A 22,337-nucleotide genomic window follows, 5' to 3' on the forward strand; every position below is an offset into this window, starting at 1 on the left:
TAGAGCTGCCCTGAAAGGGAGGTGAAGCGCAACACAGTGCGTCCGACTCTTGATGCAATAATAAAGGAGTGATCCGTGGCTGAGGAGGAGGGGTGGGGGAATGTTAGACTTGAAACTAAAAGGTACGTTATGATTGTTGTTCCATGATGTTATAACTGAAATGCCAATGAAATCTAATTTTCAAAAAATCTTAATATTTAAAACAATTAGTATTCTGCTTTACATCAGTTCGATATATGACTTCGACCATTCACAGTGCCCGGCCCATCACGGAGCACTCCTGGGTCACACAATATGCTAGTAAACTCACTGGGTTTGGTGTGCGCATCTGCTCGCTTCTGTTAATGGGAATATGGTTACAAAATCAATTTCTAGCCTTCACTACCTTTTCTATAGCAGTATTATAAGAATCTAATTAAGTGTTTTGCTTACAGGGAATTTAGAGTTTTCAGAATCTAAGATGTCAATATTTAGAGATTCACTTTTAATCTTCTCCCGTTGATCATAGGAGTTTTCACTTCTATAAATGTGCCTGATTTTGGAAGGGGGATTTTACTCCCAATACAGGACTGTTTGTAACCGTTTTCATCACCATCAGGATAATTAACTTTAGGAAATATAAGCTCCCTCCTACAACAAGCCATTACATATTCCAGTATCACCGATTCTTGTCCTCCGAGGACAATACTGCGTCCCTCCCAACGGACTCCTCTCCTTCCGTTGAGGTCCTTCTCCTCCCAGGTGATCCTCCTGGCTAACACCACCCCCAGGGTCTGCCTTCTACTGTCCACGTGGGAGGAGACATTAGGTAGGGTCTTTGTGAGGACTCTGCAGGATTCATCACAAGGGACCGGGATGGCAAAACATGGTACTTCAGGGAGAAGCGCAAACTGTGCAACATGCTGCATGTGCGGTTTAGATGCCCAAACACCAGGTCTGCGGTTCAAGCTCGAATGAGCCAATCTTCCAGCTAGTTGAGGACCTTTATTCTCTCACTCTTGAGATGAGCCACAACTACCGATATTAGTTTGGTGAAGAGCCTGGGTGTTGAGGAAAGGCAGAATGTCAGGATTAAGAACTGGCAGTGGGTATTACTAACCACACATTGCAGACACTAACTCTGCTTGGGATAGACCAGCACATAGAAGGTAAGGGTCAATGACATCCAGCAACACCAACCAGTTCAGCAGCTAAAGGGCCTCACAGATCTGGGAAAGGGTAACAATTTTAAAAGTTATCCTTGCGTAGGAACAAGCTCAACAGTCTCAGACACATGATGGGATGCATGCCCGCGTCTTTCTTCGGAACCAGAAAGTAAACGAGTACCAACCCCCTTGATAAATGCTGGTGCAAGGCCTACAAACCAGGGGGTATTCTAGCCATCAAGGTCCTACGTTCTAAATGCCAGAATCCAGAAATCTGAAGTCAAGGATACTTATTACACCACCACCACCATTATGGCACCCTGTAACTCCACACCAGACACAGCAGTTCCAAAATCCTGTGAGAAGTGTGAGGCCATCAAATTCTTTATCAATAAGATCAATACCATTAGGCTCCACATTGAGGGATCCAAATCTTCTGACTCGCATCTATGTTTCACCACAGGCTATTCAACCCCAGATTAACTTCTCCACTCTCTTACCCAAGGACCTCTCGTACATACTTGCATCTTTAAAACGGACCTCTTACAATGACAACATCATCCTTAAACTTAATAGTCCAGCCCTTACTGCCCTTCTTAGGATAGTCAGCATCTCCCTAAACGAGGATATGTTCCCAGACATCCTAAAAACTGGTCTTATAGGCCCACTTCTGAAAAAACCCACCCTCGACTCAGAAGACAAACTACCAGCCAATCACGAGCCTCCCGATGAATGGCAAAATCAAAGAAGTGTCCAGTCATGGTGAGGTAGACTGAGTGGTAAGGAGACCTTTCTCATCAGAGCTCCAAACCTCTGGGAGGATAACTAAACAGAATACTTGAGGGCTCATGTGAAGGTTTAGGAGTACCACTGTCACATTCTCTCCCAGTTGTAGGGAGGAAAAGGTAATAGGTTAGATGGGAAATGGATGATTTAAAAATACAATATGATTCAATAATGACCCACTGTTGCTACAAGGGAACCAGACTCTAGGAGCAGTCCGGTAGATCCAAGGTAAGATCCGGAAAGGAACCAAGTAAACAAGGAAGATGAAAGTAAGGGGGGATTCTAACCTGGGAGACATGAGATCATGACTAGGAAGGGGGATGGGGAGAATATAAGAAAATCCACAGAGTCCAATAAATAAGTCACACCACAGTTCCCAGGGCAAAAGTCCAACAGCAATATCTGAGGGGGAAGTCCAAGAGATTATCCAGAAGGGGAGCAAGGAAATCCAAGAAAAATCCCCAAACATGTTCCATGCAGTGAACAGAGTTCTGCACCCAAGATGATTAAAGACAACAAAGCAGGCAAGGAGAATCCAATACTAGTTTCCGGGATAGACCATATCAGCAGCCATGAAACCATAAAAAATATGTTGAAGCAGTTATGGACAAGGCACCAAGAATTCAGAAAGAACAAAGCCAAAGTTGTTATACACAGGAGCAGTAGAAACGTAAGTTAACAGAGAAACAGTTGCTTGCGTAATGTTGAGAAGCACTATCCATCTGTTGAAGGCACCTAAATGGTGCTGGGCGCGGGTTATAAGCACTGTCCTTCCAGGTTGCATTTTACACCATTCCACGTTGGGTCCTGTGCAGCCTGGGCTGGTGGGAAATGTGGTCCACTGTGGAAACCGGCCCCCGTGAACCTTGGCAAACACCAGGTTCATGGATGCCCTTTGCGCCCATGTCATGCCAGAGGGCTGCTTTGCATTCTGGACCTGATGAAAAAAGGCAGTTGCTAACCAACTACGTACATCAAGCATCTTGGTCTGCTTCAGGAGTACCAATCCGCATTCTGCCTCAAATGAAGCACTGAAACAGCCACTATTCAGGTGGTTGACGACACCCTTCAGATTGGCACAAGAGGACTTGCGCCTGCTAGCCCTCTCAGCTGCGTTTGACACGGTCGACCATCACACAATACTTGCCCTTTTTGCACACAGGACGGGCTTCTTTGGCACCATCCTGAAATGGTTCACATCCAACCTATGGGGCAGACAGCAGGCTGTCCAGGTGGTTCTCCCTCAGGTCTGAATGTCAACATGTCACTTGTGCAGAACCCTTAGGGTTCTATTCTCTCCCCGGTCATCTTTAACTGCTCACTCCTAGATGAGCCCAGCATCGTGATAGACTAGTATGTAGATGATCCACAGTATACCTAAAGATGAGGGCACAACAGATATTGCTCACCTTCCCTCATGCACCATCCCTACTTAAAGCTCAACCCCACCAACACAATGTGTACTCCGGGCCCACCAATCCAAGCAGGCACCCACTCAATGGTGGCTGGACAAAATGCACTTGGACAGGTTTAACCCTCACTCAGCAAAGTCCTAAGCTTCATTGTGAATAGCAACCTACCCTTCCGAAAAACATTCTGAAAAAAGCTCAAAACGCTTGGTATTAGTTTTCGTTACTCCGCAAGATCAAGACCATCCTCCTGTCCCAGGACCTACAAACAGTGATGCAGGGCCTAGTGATCTTGCAAATTGACCCCTGTATTTCCCCTCCTCGCAGGGCTCCCGATTGCTCACTTGGCCTCTCTCAAAATGGCCCATTATATTAAAGCTTGCCTCATCAGCAGCTCTAGAAACGTTAACCACATCGTCCCCACCTTGGACTAATTACAATGGAGTTACATCATGGCTAGAATCATGTTCAAAACGGTGCGTTTCCCCTACAAGGCAACCACTGCCAGTACACTGGCTTACCTGGCGGTCAACCTAAAAGCATCCGGCAGCAGACTGTCATCTCACAGTAAGATCATCAACAGACTGCAAACTAGACGGACCAGCAAGGAGAAAACTAGGAGACAGTAGCCCTTATGCTATGTTCGGGTCCTCTGGTACTCCATGTTGGTTGCAATCTGGACTGATCCAAGTCTTCTTTAAGATTAGGAATGAACTGAAGGCCTGGCTCTTCCAACTTGGACATGGTGTTAACTAGATTTCGGCTACCTTGTGCACACCCCAATCCATATATTGTGCGGCAATAATGATTAATGATTATTTAATGACTTGTTAAATTCCTGCTATAATTTCTTGCTCTATGGCATGTACAGCGCACCATTACTCCTTGACTAGGTTTGGACTATAAGAAAAATGTTTAATAATAATAATAATAATACTACTTTTATTCGGAATAAGAAACCAGCTCAATGGTGCCTTTTCTTTGAAGCGGATGGACCTCCTTCAGCAGGGGAGGGTCGGGAAATGAGGAGGAAGGTTGAACGTTAAAAAAATTAAAAAATTAAAAAAAAGAAGAAGAGGGGTGTGTAACCGTGAGTTACAATTTGCAAGGCCCAAGTGTCCATGGTAGCGAGATGCTACTCCAAACAAACGGACACAGCCGACCGATGACCCACGAGCATCAGATGGTCAAAGTCCATTTCACAGCAGCTTTGCGCCAGGTTCATCAGTGGGAACAGCTGTTCCACTGCCTCTTTACCTGCAGGTATAATGACACTGCGTTTGCCTGCCAGAAGGCACCAGACCTCTAAAAGTGGGCAAAGGAGTGGTAGTTGCGCAAGGCTTACATCTAGGAACAGACGCAGACGGCTGCTGGAACGCTAGACTGAAGCACTAAGCCATGGCCTTGGATCTCTGAAACCTCTACAAGGACTCGTCAACCATTGCTCAAAATAATAATCACCATCAAAGGGCCTACCTAGATGTTTTCAGTGGACATTGGGGGCAAATCCAGAGGTCCTCATGCAGCTCTGTCTCGTCAGGACTGATCCGGTACCCATGGCACATGCCACACAATCTGCCATGTTAAGGCCACATTGCAATATCTGGTTGGCAATATCCTTCCCATCACTCATGAGGCCGTTGAAACCCTTCCTCAAAACAGTGGTGTGAAAGGATGCCCAGAGCACTGACAGTGGTTAACACTAGTTATACATCTTCCATCCTTCACACATCTATTTGGGAGCAATTATGATTCCTAGAAAAGTCACAGAGTGTGGCCTCTTCCAGTACTGCTGCTGCTTCTTCTTGTCTTTGTGGATTGGCTCCTCTGCTGGCACCCTGACCACAATCTTGGCTCCCCGACAGGCAGACTTTGAAAGGCTCATCTACCACCTCTGTAATAGAGGCAGAAATATTACTATTCCCGCCAATATGCAGGGGCCAATGAATGGAGATTTCCAGTTAATAAGGTGCCTCAAAGAAAAGCTTTTGCTGTATTTCCACCCAGTCTTCCTTTCTATGTCTTTACAAGTGATTGCAGTGTAGACTATCGCAACCTTTTCTTGATTGTTAGGTACGTCTTGTAGCGTTGTGAATAACAGATGCCATTCTTGCAAAAGTGAGGCCCACGCCCCTTGTTTGCTCATAGGCTAAAAAAAGACTGCCAGCTAAGGAGAATTATTCAAATGTGTGACCATCAAGTTGCTTGCGGAGCTCTACGATGGGCACACCAACAGAGTTTCTTTTGAATGAAAGTCCACTCCAGCATTTTCATTGTTTGAGAGAAACAGTTAACCTTCAGGACTATCATGGCCTACCTGTACAGAAAATGCAAACTTTTACATGCATTTTATTGTTTAATGTGCAGACCTAGCTTGAGAGCAGCGAAGCGCTGTACAAGGTTTTGATAGCTAGCATTTGGGCTGGCATCTTTTAACAGTAGCACAGTAATGGACTTGTGCCCATTGGGATAAGCCCCTGGTCAATATACAGATGAGTCCATTTAAATGAAGTAAGAAGCATGAATTTCCCAGCTGGCCTCATTCTGCAAAGAACAACGAGAAAGACTACACGCACCTACCCCACACATTCAAGAGTCTACAAACATGTTAAACTAGTGGTGAATAGAACACTCCTCCTTTGTATTCTGGCACACGTGGTCATAGATTCCTAATACAAAAAGGAAAACTACAATGTTCTAAAGAAACAGAAAACACAACTGTATCTTCAACTCATAGCGGGCGTGGGATATTTCCAAACACACACTCCCCTCTATTGTGTAGCCCCTGAGGCAGAGGGACTCACCTCTGTGCAAGATCTTTAAACTCCACAGGTAGGTGAGGCCTTTGACAACCTGAAGGGGAGAAAAGGAATATTTCAGTGAATAATAGTACAACCAGCAGCAGAGCCACCATATTCCAACATCTGCACAGCTTTCTGGGTACTGCAAAATGCACCACGTGTCACAGGAACTAAACAACAGTTCAGTCATCGCTGTACTCGACTACAAAGGTGATGTATAATGCCAATACCCTTCAAACATGGCGATCCCAAAACACAAAGGAGTTTACTTTCTTGGAGTTTGTAATTTGACGGCAGGGAGCCAATACGTGCAGACATACATGTATGCGGCTTCTAGCCGCCACATGCTTTTCAGTTGCCTGGCAAAAGGTGGGGTACATATGTGTAATGCACACTTTGCCCTGCACATTTGGAGTCCACCATGCAAATGAGTACTATTTGGACACCACCGTGCAAATGAGTACACGCTGCCTACCATGTGCATATGGTAGGCAGCGTATAAATGCAATTGTAAACGCTGCCTGCCATGCAAGCAAGGTAGGAAACGTTTCATTGCAAACGCTTCTTACCATGCCAGCATGAAAGGCAGCGTTTACAATGGATCCTTATTGGGTCCGCTGGCTTGATGCTGCCGCATTAAACTGACGGGCTCCATAGGGATCCCCAGCATTTGCGCAGGTATGAAAATGCATGCCAGCGTCAATGCTGGGACATGTGTATGGCACAGAGGGAGGCAGTGGAAATGAACGCTCCTCTCCGCCATACAAATGAATGAAAATGTGCAACGTAAGCAAAAGGCTTAAACCTTTTCGCTGGGCTAGTTCGCATTTTGCTTACGTTAAGCAACATCGAACATAAGCTCAAAGTCCTTCTTTGCTTGTCCTTGGACTTAATTTAACTATACTTTACACTACAGGCTATCGGTTCTAGATTGGTGTGTAGCTCAATTCCTAAATATAGGCTATAAATAAGACCAGAGTACTCGGATCTGTCCTAGAATCTCAACCGATTCCACTGGGCTTTGCATTCTTTAGTAAAAAAAATGTTGCGAAAGGTGATGGGATTGGCTGAGCACAGAACGAATGTAACCGTATATGTGCGCCATTCATTCAAGACTTGCAACACTCTCTTAAAGGCATGACCCCAGAAAAAAAGCTGAAGGTTGCATTTTGGGTGGGAAGAAATGCAGAAGATGTAGAATGCTTGGGAAATGCAGCAACCAGCGTCCCTGTGACCTTCTCCCAAGGAAAGAACAACCTCTGAACACCTGGAGCGAGTATAACTGATATTGATATTTTATTTGTATCGCGCTGGTACACAAGTGTTTCAGAGCGCGACAAGGGAGGGGAGAAAGGGAGAACAAAAACAACAATCTTACTAGGCCCAGTGACATTGAGAACGCGCAAGTGCACGGGAGAGGGAAAGGAGAGAAGTGGAAAGTGCTGTGCAAAGGAAAAACAGATAAATAATAAATATTAATAAAAAGCAACAAACAGTGGTAGTGCAGCCAACAAGTGGCAAGTGCTGGGTTTAAGGCAACAGACAGGGTGCGTCTGGTTAGTGCAGGAAAAAAGGGGGTTGTATGGTTAAAGATACCGAACACAGTGCAAGGGATTGCCAGGCAGTGCGGGTGGGTGGGTGGGTGGCAGGGTGAGCAGATACCTGGGCCCGGAAGTCAGAGGGTAGGCCAGGTGCATGGTGCCGAGAGAGACCTGATCAGCAGGGGAGAGGAGAGGCTAATGCAAAAGCAAAGAGGAAGGTCTTGAGGTGCTTCTGGAACCGGAGATGGTTCTCCTAAAGTTTGAGTGGAAGGGAGGCTTTTCCAGAGGGAGGCCCCAGCTGAAGACAGATCTACCCACAGCTTGTTTCTTAGAAAAACGACTAAGCCTTAGGGAGTTAGAGGAACGAAGAGCTTGTGATGGAAGGCATTTACACAGTTTACAACATTCTCTGGCCTCTTCCATTGTCCCAGTTCAAAGTGCTAATGTTCAACAAAACATTCTGATGAACTGGCCCTTGAAGGTGCCCATTTCTGATTAATTGCTCCCCTCCTTTTTGTAAACTTGTTTCTCGTGCCCCAGGCCGACTTTACCCTTCTTGCTCCATCTTCCTACCTTTGTCTTCAATTTTCTGCTAAATGCTTGTCAGTGTTTCTTTGTGAGGGTTATTAATCAACCCGGCGTAACAGCGCTGGTGCCTTTGCTGTACCGTTTGGTACTGAATAGTCGATTCACCTGGTCATTATTTCCCATGCCATGACCAGTGCAAGCTCTTTCTGCAGGCTATGACCAGTGTAAGCTCTTTCTGCAGGCCATGACCAGTGCAAGCTCTTTCTGCAGGCCATGACCATTGCAAGCTCTTTCTGCAGGCCATGACCAGTACAAGCGCTTTCTGCAGGCCATGACCAGTGCAAGCTCTTTCTGCAGGCCATGACCAGTGCAAGCTTTCTGTAGGCTATCACCAGTGCAAGCTCTTTCGGTAGGCCGTGACCAGTTTGAGAGCTTTATGTAGGCATTGACCAGTGCAAGCTCTTTTTGTAGGCCATGACCATTATGAGCTCTTTCTGTATGCCATGACCAGTGCAAGCTTTCTGTAGGCCATGGCCAGTGCAAGCTCTTTCTGCAGGCCATGACCAGTGCAAAGCACCTTCCGTAGGCCATGGCCAGTGCAAGCGCTTTCTGTAGGCCATGACCAGTGCAAGCTCTTTCTGTAGGCCATGACCAGATCGAGCTGTTTCTGTAGGCCGTGACCAGATCGAGCTGTTTCTGCAGGCCGTGACAAGTGCAAGGTCTTTCTGCAGGCCATGACTGGTGCAAGCTCTTTCTGCAGGCCATGGCCAGTGCATGCTCTTTCTGCAGGCTGTCACCAGTGCAAGCTCTTTTTGTAGGCCATGACCATTATGAGCTCTTTCTGTATGCCATGACCAGTGCAAGCTTTCTGTAGGCCATGGCCAGTGCAAGCTCTTTCTGCAGGCCATGACCAGTGCAAAGCTCCTTCTGTAGGCCATGACCAGTGCAAGCTCTTTCTGTAGGCCATGACCAGTGAGAGCTGTTTCTGTTGGCCGTGACCAGGGCGAGCTGTTTCTGCAGGCCGTGACAAGTGCAAGCTCTTTCTGCAGGCCATGAACGGTGCAAGCTCTTTCTGCAGGCCATGGCCAGTGCAAGCTCTTTCTGCAGGCCATGACCAGTGCAAGCTGTTTCTGTAGGCCGTGACCAGGGCGAGCTGTTTCTGCAGGCCGTGACAAGTGCAAGGTCTTTCTGCAGGCCATGACAAGTGCAAGCTCTTTCTGCAGGCCATGACCGGTGCAAGCTCTTTCTGCAGGCCATGGCCAGTGCATGCTTTTTCTGCAGGCCATGACCAGTGCAAGCTCTTTCTCTAGGACTGTAGCTTTACCAGCATGCAAAATGCTGCAGACTGAAAAGACTAAAGACTAAAAAACCATCGCATTTTTTAAAAACTAAATTATGCAAAAATAACCCTGCTCCCCCAGCAGTCCCTACATCTCACCACTTAATTGAATACCTTAACCCGGCCTCCATCTATATATGCTCACAATTACGTTGTAAAACATGCATTCGCAGGGATTGTCTGTGCAGTAATGGGGCGATACTTCTCAATATGTTACAAATGGCATGCAGCCACTTGACAGGCAGGTATGCATGCTGCTTGCCAGATATTTTAGAGAAAACGCTAGCCGGATTTTTTTTTTTTTTTACACAATAAGAAAGCACTCATTTTATCAGAAACCAAAATGAAGTTTGGATTTTCTGGTGATATTTACAGCATGTACTGAACGCGTGGCCTTGTACAGCGCCTGCCTCGAAGGACTTTATTTTATTTATTTGCATTTATACAGTGCTCACACAGCCCAGGAGCATCGAGGCGCTGTTACAGGAACAGGTCTTAGTTACATCACATAAGTGGGCGGTTAGGTTACATTGGCCCGCATCAGCAAGTCTTGTTTCTGTTTCTCGGGCGAGTGGCTCGTTGCAATCGCCCTTCATTAGGTGGCTAGGCAAGGGAGTCCCATCCGTGGTGTGCGCAGTTCAGAGACACAGTCTGGTTTGGAGTGGCTCGTTGCAATCGCCCTTCATTAGGTGGCTAGGCAAGGGAGTCCCATCCGTGGTGTGCGCAGTTTAGAGACACAGTCTGGTTTGGAGTGGCTCGTTGCAATCGCCCTTCATTAGGTGGCTAGGCAAGGGAGTCCCATCCGTGGTGTGCGCAGTTTAGAGACACAGTCTGGTTTGGAGTGGCTCGTTGCAATCGCCCTTCATTAGGTGGCTAGGCAAGGGAGTCCCATCCGTGGTGTGCGCAGTTTAGAGACACAGTCTGGTTTGGAGTGGCTCGTTGCAATCGCCCTTCATTAGGTGGCTAGGCAAGGGAGTCCCATCCGTTGTGTGCGCAGTTTAGAGACACAGTCTGGTTTGGAGTGGCTCGTTGCAATCGCCCTTCATTAGGTGGCTAGGCAAGGGAGTCCCATCCGTTGTGTGCGCAGTTTAGAGACACAGTCTGGTTTGGAGTGGCTCGTTGCAGTCGCCCTTCATTAGGTGGCTAGGCAAGGGAGTCCCATCCGTTGTGTGCGCAGTTTAGAGACACAGTCTGGTTTGGAGTGGCTCGTTGCAATCGCCCTTCATTAGGTGGCTAGGCAAGGGAGTCCCATCCGTTGTGTGCGCAGTTTAGAGACACAGTCTGGTTTGGAGTGGCTCGTTGCAATCGCCCTTCATTAGGTGGCTAGGCAAGGGAGTCCCATCCGTTGTGTGCGCAGTTTAGAGACACAGTCTGGTTTGGAGTGGCTCGTTGCAGTCGCCCTTCATTAGGTGGCTAGGCAAGGGAGTCCCATCCGTTGTGTGCGCAGTTTAGAGACACAGTCTGGTTTGGAGTGGCTCGTTGCAATCGCCCTTCATTAGGTGGCTAGGCAAGGGAGTCCCATCCGTTGTGTGCGCAGTTTAGAGACACAGTCTGGTTTGGAGTGGCTCGTTGCAATCGCCCTTCATTAGGTGGCTAGGCAAGGGAGTCCCATCCGTTGTGTGCGCAGTTTAGAGACACAGTCTGGTTTGGAGTGGCTCGTTGCAGTCGCCCTTCATTAGGTGGCTAGGCAAGGGAGTCCCATCCGTTGTGTGCGCAGTTCAGAGACACAGTCTGGTTTGGAGTGGCTCGTTGCAATCGCCCTTCATTAGGTGGCTAGGCAAGGGAGTCCCATCCGTGGTGTGCGCAGTTTAGAGACACAGTCTGGTTTGGAGTGGCTCGTTGCAATCGCCCTTCATTAGGTGGCTAGGCAAGGGAGTCCCATCCGTGGTGTGCGCAGTTTAGAGACACAGTCTGGTTTGGAGTGGCTCGTTGCAATCGCCCTTCATTAGGTGGCTAGGCAAGGGAGTCCCATCCGTTGTGTGCGCAGTTTAGAGACACAGTCTGGTTTGGAGTGGCTCGTTGCAATCGCCCTTCATTAGGTGGCTAGGCAAGGGAGTCCCATCCGTTGTGTGCGCAGTTTAGAGACACAGTCTGGTTTGGAGTGGCTCGTTGCAGTCGCCCTTCATTAGGTGGCTAGGCAAGGGAGTCCCATCCGTTGTGTGCGCAGTTTAGAGACACAGTCTGGTTTGGAGTGGCTCGTTGCAATCGCCCTTCATTAGGTGGCTAGGCAAGGGAGTCCCATCCGTTGTGTGCGCAGTTTAGAGACACAGTCTGGTTTGGAGTGGCTCGTTGCAATCGCCCTTCATTAGGTGGCTAGGCAAGGGAGTCCCATCCGTTGTGTGCGCAGTTTAGAGACACAGTCTGGTTTGGAGTGGCTCGTTGCAGTCGCCCTTCATTAGGTGGCTAGGCAAGGGAGTCCCATCCGTTGTGTGCGCAGTTCAGAGACACAGTCTGGTTTGGAGTGGCTCGTTGCAATCGCCCTTCATTAGGTGGCTAGGCAAGGGAGTCCCATCCGTGGTGTGCGCAGTTTAGAGACACAGTCTGGTTTGGAGTGGCTCGTTGCAATCGCCCTTCATTAGGTGGCTAGGCAAGGGAGTCCCATCCGTTGTGTGCGCAGTTTAGAGACACAGTCTGGTTTGGAGTGGCTCGTTGCAATCGCCCTTCATTAGGTGGCTAGGCAAGGGAGTCCCATCCGTTGTGTGCGCAGTTTAGAGACACAGTCTGGTTTGGAGTGGCTCGTTGCAATCGCCCTTCATTAGGTGGCTAGGCAAGGGAGTCCCATCCGTTGTGTGCGCAGTTTAGAGACACAGTCTGGTTTGGAGTGGCTCGTTGCAGTCGCCCTTCATTAGGTGGCTAGGCAAGGGAGTCCCATCCGTTGTGTGCGCAGTTCAGAGACACAGTCTGGTTTGGAGTGGCTCGTTGCAATCGCCCTTCATTAGGTGGCTAGGCAAGGGAGTCCCATCCGTGGTGTGCGCAGTTTAGAGACACAGTCTGGTTTGGAGTGGCTCGTTGCAATCGCCCTTCATTAGGTGGCTAGGCAAGGGAGTCCCATCCGTGGTGTGCGCAGTTCAGAGACACAGTCTGGTTTGGAGTGGCTCGTTGCAATCGCCCTTCATTAGGTGGCTAGGCAAGGGAGTCCCATCCGTTGTGTGCGCAGTTCAGAGACACAGTCTGGTTTGGAGTGGCTCGTTGCAATCGCCCTTCATTAGGTGGCTAGGCAAGGGAGTCCCATCCGTTGTGTGCGCAGTTTAGAGACACAGTCTGGTTTGGAGTGGCTCGTTGCAATCGCCCTTCATTAGGTGGCTAGGCAAGGGAGTCCCATCCGTTGTGTGCGCAGTTCAGAGACACAGTCTGGTTTGGAGTGGCTCGTTGCAATCGCCCTTCATCAGGTGGCTAGGCAAGGGAGTCCCATCCGTTGTGTGCGCAGTTCAGAGACACAGTCTGGTTTGGAGTGGCTCGTTGCAGTCGTCCTTCATTAGGTGGCTAGGCAAGGGAGTCCCATGTTGCAATCGCCCTTCATTAGGTGGCTAGGCAAGGGAGTCCGCGCAGTTTAGAGACACAGTCTGGTTTGGATGGCCTTGCGGAGGCGAGGTGAGAGGGTTCGCTTCTGATGGAATGAGGCAGTGAGTTCCAGCGTCTAGAAGCAATGAATGGGAAGCTGGCGCCCCGCCTCTTGCGCGACACAATCTCACTTGAGCACATAACCAGGAGATTAATCTAAGACTAGAGACTAGAACGGAACTGTCGGAAGTTATGAAAACAAAGCAAGGTAGGTCAACACATACGTTCACTGTCTTGTAGCACTATGATGTAGGGAGGGGTGTCAAGAGGCATCATTGGTATTGGGCCAAATGGCCAGGCAATCCACCCCTCTAACAAACTGGCATAAAGGGGCTGGGCCCATGCTGGATGCGCCCTTGCTGCACTCCTTGACCCCATCTCATCAGACCAGTGGGCTAGATATGATCAGCCTTCAGATGTTTGGTTGCTTAGTCCAGAATGTGAATGTCACAATACAAAAATGTTGCTCGATTGCCTAAAATCTTGTGTCCGTGCACATAGTATTTCAAAGTTCTTTTGTGATCAAGCTTATGCAAGGGATTTGGGTAAACACACGTTTGTAAGCTAATGTTTCAATTGAAGTTGAGCTCAATATATTCGGTAGAAAGGAAGGATGAGTTCTCCGCATCACCTTGTTTGACTGAAATAATATGAACAGCTCATCAGATGAACATTCTTACATTTTGCTCACCTTCCTATGAGAAGTGAGGGCTAAATGAAAAGCCACGTTAATATCCATCAATCTTGTGTATTCACGCAAAACGTAATCCTTTCAGCTATGAAAGTACAATTTTGGGGTTTTAAGAGGATTAATGGTTTCCTAAAAGGAGAGAACCACCTCTTAAGGCCATCACAAAAATCACGAGTAACATGCACTTTTCAGACAATGCCTAAAGTGAGGTTTTCCAATAAATTGCGATGACAGACAAATTAGCCCCCAAGGTAGGGCATTACAAAACAGCCCGGGCCAGAAATAATATAATCCAATGGCCGCTGCTGACCTGAAGATGGATTGTGGCTGCAATAAATACCATCGGCAAAACACTTCCACTTCAAGGCATATCAAGTTTTGATGGATGGCTTTCTGGACAATATTAACCTATAAGCACCATCTACCGACAGATGTACGTCCCCATAGAGCAGGTCCTCCGTATCAGAGCTGTGGTCATGCATCCTCTACCTTCGGCCCCAGGAGGTCTAGTCTGAGATGGAGCCAGACCTGCTGGGGAATAGCCAGAGGTCATTAGCATGACCTATGCCAGTGCCACAGGAATCATGGTGGCTGGGCTCCTCTTGAACGTGGACCTAGATGTACTCATTAGTGGAAATATATACGAAAACGCCATTTGCAGGTCTCCTTCCACACATCATGGATCTTACTAAGAAGTCCCACTCCCAGCTCCACCTCCTCGGAGGTGTATTCTTCCTTTCCTCACCTTTCCCCAGGAGCTCAATGCTTCCAGAGATCTGGTCCTCACCAGGCTGGACTACTACAACAGTCTCTTTCTCAATCACCCTCTTTCCTCCAGAGTCCCCCCCTCCAGCTAATCTATAATAGGGCTGTAAGATTTATCCTTGACCCCAAGCCCAGGGACCTGATCTCTCCAGCCGTAAAATCTCTCCACTGGCTCATGGTGGCTGCAAGGATCAAATTCAAGACCCTCTGCATCATCCCAAGGCCTTCTGGGGCCTGGGACCACGCTATATCCAACTTTCTCTTCCCAAATACTTCCCTGCTAGAACCCTCCGCTCCTCTAACTCTTTCTGATTGTCAAACGCTTCTCCAAACAGACAGTGGGGGCAGGTCTCTCTCACCGGCTGGTGCCGCCCTCTGGAACAGCCTCCCTGGCCCTCTCAGACTTCAGCCATACCTCAAGTTCCAGAAACTGCTCAAAACTCACTCTGTTCTGTACCTCTGTCCCTCTTTCCCTTCCATGATAATCATCCCACTGCGCTGTGACCGGTGGCCTAATCCTGATGAACCCCACAGGAACCCAGGACCTTCTTCCCGGTCGATAATGCCCGCCACCCCCCCCCCCCAATTGCACTGCCCTTGCTGGCCCCTGCTTGGCAGCTCTGCATCACACCCTTTGGAGTCGCCTGCACTTACATTTAACCTGAGGTTCTCCTATCTGGCTCCCCTTAGCACTTCCCACCCTGGGTCCTCCACAGACACTTGTCTACTACTCTGCTCCCCCTCCCCATCTCCTGCACGTCAAAAGGCCACGAGGCCTAGTGGAACCATGGCTGTATTTGACTGTTTTGCTATAGTTATTTTCTATGTTCCCTTCCCATTTAGCCTTGTGGCGCTTTGAAACAATTCTATTGTATAAGGTGCCTAATAAATGCCCAATAAAATACCAAATAAAATAAAAATAAAATAAATTGAAGCTGGAGTACCCGGTACATAGTGGGCATTTCATTTTTTTCTAGAATGGAAACGCACTGAGTTGAAGAGTTGCCCACATCAAAATCTACTACTTTGATTAAAGCGCCAACTCGTGCTCTTCTTAGAGGGGGCTGCTTGCGAAGCTGCCATCAGGTTCAGTTCTCCCGAAAGATGAACCATGGTGATTGTGTGAAGTAAAGGAAATTTAATGTCCTCGAGCTGGTCAAGGATTTAATTCTACGGCATGATAGGAGGCAGGCTTCATATTATGCATTACAATGTTTACTTCTGGACAACAGCAGCAAAGAAAAACTTTTACAAACAAAAATGTTTAAATAACAGAACTAAAAACAGTTCACAGTCAATGTAAGGGGAGCTCCCCAATCCAACATGGAGGACAGGTCATGCCCTGCAGATGACCAATGAGCAGGGACCCTCCTCTATAAATGTCCTTTACTCTAATCTCAACTCCTCTTTCTTTGCTGCTGACACCACAGCTAAGTCACTCCTAGTTGTGCCTTGCATGCTAGTCAATTGTTGGCATACTACTTTGTATATTATATTGTACATTACATTATATTATATTGTGTAGAGTAGTGTTTTACTTGGTAGTAACACTTTCACTGCTTTTACTTTTAAACATTTTTCTTATTATTATTATTATTATTATTGAGTCTTAATGAGGTCTCGTGCGACCGCCGCTTCATTGTGAGAAGTTTTGTTTTCCTTTATTGAACAGCTCCATTTCTGATGGAGTTGTTTCCTCTGTTCTATTTGTCTAACGCCCGCGGGCCTGGTGGAAGCTTTTTGGCTTCAGGCCCGACGTGCGTGGGGTTTTTGTGAGCTTACCAGCGCCGGATGAGTTGTGTGGTCGCACTGGGCAGCCCGCCCACTCCATGCCCAACACGCGCGGGTCTGTCCTAAGCTTTCGCTTCAGACCCGACGCATGTGGGTCTTTTGTTATATTGAATGCGCCTTCAACGTGACAGGCACCAGCGCCGGCAGGCCCGCCCGCTCCATGTCCTATGCGCGCTGGCCTGTCAGAAGCCTTTGGCTTCTGGCCCGACGCGTGTGGGGCTTTTGATATTTTAAATGCGACATTACCGGCGCTGGCGGGCCAGCCCGGTCCATGCCCAACGCGCACAGGCCTGTCAGAAGCTTTGCTCTAGGCCCAACGCGCATTGGGGGTGGGGGGCATATATACTGAGCAACAAGCCTCCTTTCTCCCACTAACTGCTCGGCGAAGTCCCTCTCCTCTTGAGCACCCTGGGTGTCAATGTAGAAATGTTCTGCTGCTCGAGACAGAACTTCATTCAGGAGAGGTTGGTTGTCGACAGGGGAGTCGGTAACTGGGGGTTCCTTCTCTACCGGGGAATCTACTCTGTAGGTTTCAGGGTCTTCCTCTTCTTGGTCCTCATCATCCCCGTAGTAGCCCGTACCAGTTTGCTCTTCCAACATGCCCAAATCTGGATTCTCAAAAAAGATGTCTCCTTGATACTGAGAGTAGGGCTGTACATAGAAGGGGTCCGAAGACCGTGTTGGTGTTTCAAACCGGGACTTTTTACTTGGAGGTATTGGATCCTTAGAGCCTGAGGGTGCTGACCCGTCGGGAGTATAAGAGAGAAAGTGTTCAGGGTTTTTTGCATAAAAATCTGCCAATGATGACATCCTTGACATTACTCTGTCTATGTCATCACTAGACCATTCTCTAGAACTGGGAATGACTCTTTCTGGAGGTTTCTCTGACTTATCCTGACTAGACTTGCTGGTCTGAGCAGGGGTCTTTGTGATAGCAGAAGACTTGGACCTGTCTGTCTGTTTCTGAGGAGTGGAAGGAGGCTGAGGCTGCTTCCTTTGTTGTTTTTCCCCCTCCCCGTGAGTGGAAGAGTGTTTTCCCTGCTTTTTCGCCCCTTCGGATCCTTTCGACGCCTGGTGTCGAGGTTCGGGGGTAGTGTCCCTATCCTTCGAACCTGGAGGTAGGGGCCCGGGAGCCGCCATAACGCGGTCTGCGGGCGCCGACTTCTGGAGTGCGGTCTGGGGATGGAAGTCGGCTTCGTCCTCCGACGATCAAACTTCCGTTACCTTGGGGAGCGAGGCACTCTTGGCAACAGTGGATGATTGCCTGGAGTCATGCGGCGATCTAGATCGAGAACGCCCAGAGGACGCCGATTCGGACCGTTCTCTATGTGCCTCTTTCCGAGAACTCGACATGTGCATCGAGTCTCAGTTGGACTTTATGTGTTTTGTGGAAGTGCTGTGGGAAGCGCTTGTGTCGCCGGGGGTCTTCCCCATAGCCGCCCTGCCGGACGACCTTCCGAGATGGGGGACTTGCGCTCGGCTGTCTTTCGACGCCATATTGCCCTCGCCGTCCGAAAGCACGGTGTCGGTGCCATTGCTGAAGGCGCCCTCCGCTGCCATGGCCTCCTGACACCTGGCGTGGTGGGCCCAACGCTTGATCGAACGGTCCTTAAGTGTTTTTGGTTTAAACCTACTACACACTCTGCAGTTCGCCTCGGGGTGGTCCCTTGGCAAGCAGAGCCTGAACGTGGCGAGCCTGTCGACCCAAGGGTACTTGCGGTTGCACTTGGGGCAGAATTCGAAAGGGGTACCCTCCATACGCACCTTGTGGCAGCGGGCTGGTAAGTGTAGGAATATATAAGAATGTACCTATATACCAAAAGAGTGTAGAGTATGTCCACCCCCCACTCTCCCTACTTGTAGGGCCGAGGCCAGAGGCCTTCCAAGGCCCGGGCCGAGGCCAGAGGCCTTCCGAGGCCCGGGCCGAGGCCAGAGGCCTTCCGAGGCTCAAATCCGTCATGCAGCTGTCGACGGTCGAATTCTTCTCCGGGTTGGCGTCGAGTGTGGAAGTTCGGTGACTGGACGTTGGAGTGGAGAAATGGGTAAATATAACAATATTTAGCAAAAGTATGGCTAAGGCCAGGGAACTCTGCGAAATGCTTCCGACCAGTATGGCGGAAAAAAACAATCTGAGGGTCCTAGACGCGTGAGGGATCATGGGTACAGTGGACGTCACACTAGGGATAGTATTACTGCATGCCCTGTGTCGACGCCCATTTTCGAGTTTCGAAAAAAACAAACGAATACTCCGCAGCTTCCACTAGATGTCGGCCTATGCACAGCATGTGATCTAAGCAGATTCCACAAGCCTCAGAAATATATATATTTTAATTTAATTTATTCATGTTTTATGATTCAGGTGTACCGCCCACCCCTGCCCCACGTGCAAGTCTTTCAGAAGCTTTTGCTTCAGGTGTTGAAAATGGAGGAGGAGGGGACATTCTAAGGGCAGCGTTCAGTCTTGGACCAAGACCACATAGAACAGGGGTTTGAATACGGTACCCGTGCTTAGAAACCCAAATCGTATGGGTATTAAGCGCGCTATAAAAAGATAATAAATGTATTTATAACATCATGGCATTTTTCTGGAAAATATTGGCACAGCTGGTCGCCTTGCTATAGGCATACCACGGCCTGCTCGGCTTTAGGGTTTGCCTGAATTATAATGCGAGGTTACCCCTCGTGTGCTGCTGAGTGCCACACCCTGCCAGGGTGAGCAGCTGGGATGTGCACTTGCACAGTATGTTTTTCCTAGGTTTCCACTGTTACGGCGAGAATATGAGCCGTGTTTAAGGAGCATTAACCCTTACCTGCTGGGTTTGCAGTTATATTAAGTGCAAATAATAGAATTTCATTTCATTAGGATCCAGCCATTGGTACCGCAGTCAGTCCTCATTGGACACTGCTTGGTCAAACCTTATTTTCCTCACTAGGCTCAGCCTTAGTGGGCCTATGAAAGAGACCAAAAATTTTTTCTTCTTTCCAGATCAAGCTCCCTCTAGGTGCATTAGTATATCCAATCATGTTACAGGACAACTCAGTCCGTCCCTCCCCATTCACCCCCCCCCCCTCCGCCAACCTGCTCCCATGGTAAAGGGTCAGAGAAGCAAGTCGGAGTAATACTGACAGTCCCCGTCTGTTCCTTCATGGATCTCATAGCTGCTTCCCGCAGTCCCCGTTTCTTCTATTGATAGCCCAGTCTGGGATTTGCCTCCGGAACGGGGCAAGATAAACTCAGATCTCCCATTTTTCCTCCACAAAAAAGGGGCAGTTCTGTTGCCAGGGGGGCATCATTGTTCATTTTTTCTTTATTAAGGTGGTCCTCTTCCCAGGAATCAACCACTTCATGGTATCCTTTTGGTCCCAAACAAAGGGGACAGGCCCCAAAAAAGGGGGTAGATAAGGCCTTCAGGAGTTGTCAAGGCACGTTATCGAATGTGTTTGGTAAGGTCACCCAGACTTTGGTACTGGCTTTGCCTGTTAATGTGCGAGTCCTGCGGGGGCTGGACTCTAGGAACGGTTTGCCTGCTCGGCATCTCTAACGCCTTCATTTCTACAGAATGGCATAAGCCCTTTCCCATGTGACTTCATCCCAATTTGTCATTAGACAAGGTTGTTTTATTAAGATCTTTGTCTCTCAGGGGAATAGAGCCTGCTCCTTTGGCTGTCTTTTCCCAGTGCTCTACCCATCCCCGAAAAGGCGCATCAAGAGGTGTGCACAATTACTCCTCTGCTCAAGGGGCTTGAACACAATTCTTTGGTGCCATTGGAGGGGTTGTGCAGGCAGGTGTCCTGCTAGACCTAGGGTACCTCCTGTAATGGCCAATGTGCTGGCCAGGTTTTTCTTGGGGGGGCGTTCACCTCAAATCCCCGGGGGTTGCAGTCAGTTAAAGAGGGTTTATTTTGAGTATTTCCTCTCTTTGTCTGTTTTCCCTTGCCTCCTCCCCCAGTGTTCAGTAAGGAAAGCAGAATTTGATAGTGCGCCGGTCAGTGACCTCATTTTTGAAGGGACGGCGGTACCTCTCGGTTTCTCAATTGTGAACGAGACAGCTCTGCTCCCGCTACATGGGGGCACGGGGAAATCGCCCAATAATTAACTTGCAAGTTCTAACTTCTATTTGTAACAACTTCAAAATGGAAGGGTTTATTCTACTTATTGGCTCCCATCCCCCGGCGGATTGTATCATCAAGTTAGACCTCAAGGATGAGTGCCAGGTGGTTCCTGTTGTTCATCCTCATCAGGAGTTTCTTCTTCAGTTCCACTGATGGGCTTGCACTTAAAAATGTCCCTCCCTTTCGGTTTGGCCTTTCCCATCAGCCCCCTGGTGCTTCACCAAGTTAATGAAGCTGGTGATAACTCACCTCAGTTCCAAGGGGTTTTGGATAATATTTCCTTGACAACAGTTAGCGGTGGCCCTTCTACAGTTATGGGTTTGGCTTTTTGTTATACATACAATGGGTTTGAGCTCCATGTCTTTAACCTTCCAGACGGCAAGTTCTCCTAGGTAAGGCAGTAACCCATCTTCTCCCCTCGAAAGGGAGGGTTCCCCTCAAACAGCTAGCCTGGGTTGTGGGGATGTAGTCAGTTCCATCCGAGTTGTCTTTTCCCTCTGTGTTACAGGGCGCTATAACACCTCCAAACCAAACATCTTCGCAAGAATCGGTCTTCCTCACAGTTACGGTTATGTTCCCATCAGGCTGGAGTTCCTTTAGTGGCTCAGGCTCATGGATGCTTGGAATGGCAGGGCACTTTTTTCAATTCCCGCTCCGGATGTTCATCCGGTTTCGGATGCCAGCAATCTGGGCTAGGGGTGCCAAGATATGAAAGGTTTTCCACAAGCAAAGTGGTCCACTTTAGTGAAGCAACTGCATGTCAGCTGTCTGGATGTGTTAGCGAGCTCTCTTGCAGTCAAGACTTTTTCTCTAGGATCAAGACAATTTGTGTCTTTTTCCGGATGGGCAATAGTCCGGCTGTGCGATACATCAATCATCTGGGGGGGCCAGGTCCAAGGGCCTAGCAGATCTAATAAGGTAAATTGGGTTTCTGTCTGGTTTGGGACATTGTGTTGAAGGCAGAGTATTTTCCAGGAGTCAGCAACTCGGTTATGGTCCGGGTTTTTCCCCCAGATTTCTCCAGGACAGGAGCAACTGGATGTTAGACAGGGTTCTCTTTTTGCCAAGATCTTGTATTTTGGGGTCCGATTAAGTGTTTCTCTTTGCCTCGTGACTTATATGCTAAGTTCCAGGCTCTGCAGTTAGAGTCTGGTTACCAGTGCACTGCCTTCCGACACTTTCCTCCAAGATTGGTTGGTTCCATTTTTTCTTTTGTAGGTTTCTCCTCTGCTGTGGTAGCAAGAGTCCTGGTTCAGGGGTGGTTCCCAGCCCTTCTGGAATTGGAGGTGGATATTTCTCGTTTCGTTCCTCTTCACCCATGGCCTCTCTGTCCCGACAGGTTTCCCTTACGAGCTGGTCCTTTAGGGACTCCTCTCTCTTGGTAATTAGAACATTTCTTCTCTTCCTGGTACTTTTGGAGGGTTTTCGCAAGGACTATCTGTCGTTAAGGACGTTGGGGCAGCCTCCAGCAAGTCTAGGTGCCTTTTCAGCTTGGAACCGCTAGGTTAGTCGGTGTGTGGCTCAATTTCCAGTTCTGTTTCTCCCTTTCAGTAGAGATTGTTAACTTCTGGTGGAGTTGTTTAAAAAGGGCAACATTTACATTTCGGTGAATGCTTTTAACTGCCTCTGTCGCAGAGGGACATGCTGTTAATGGTGAGGCAGTAGATGGGCACTCCTTGGTGCGCAGGGCCTTCAAGTTAATTTGCATTAGGGTCCCACCTAGGATGGGTATTTTTTCTTCTTTGGGATATTTATATCGTCAGAATTTGTCTGTTTTTTGGTCCTTTCTAATGAAGGTTGATCTTTGTTACAACTGCTTTCCAAGTTATCCATGTAGGGTTTTGTTTCTGTTAAGAAGTTCTCTGGT

The 22,337-nt window shown here is 48.5% G+C and overlaps 1 protein-coding gene across 6 annotated transcripts in view; it reads right to left on the bottom strand.

The window, feature by feature from the left end:
- MAP2K5 (mitogen-activated protein kinase kinase 5) overlaps positions 1 to 22,337 on the bottom strand; it is a 1,998,137-nt gene that overhangs the window by 1,237,107 nt on the left and 738,693 nt on the right. For all 6 annotated transcript variants that reach the window (XM_069625127.1, XM_069625125.1, XM_069625124.1 and 3 more), the window contains exon 13: positions 6,145 to 6,193. In XM_069625127.1, the coding sequence (XP_069481228.1) occupies positions 6,145 to 6,193 (49 nt within the window). The remainder of the gene's footprint in view (positions 1 to 6,144; positions 6,194 to 22,337) is intronic.

This window comes from Ambystoma mexicanum, chromosome 11 (genome assembly GCF_040938575.1).
Source record: "Ambystoma mexicanum isolate Mex_15411 chromosome 11, UKY_AmexF1_1, whole genome shotgun sequence".
Classification (NCBI taxonomy): domain Eukaryota; kingdom Metazoa; phylum Chordata; class Amphibia; order Caudata; family Ambystomatidae; genus Ambystoma; species Ambystoma mexicanum.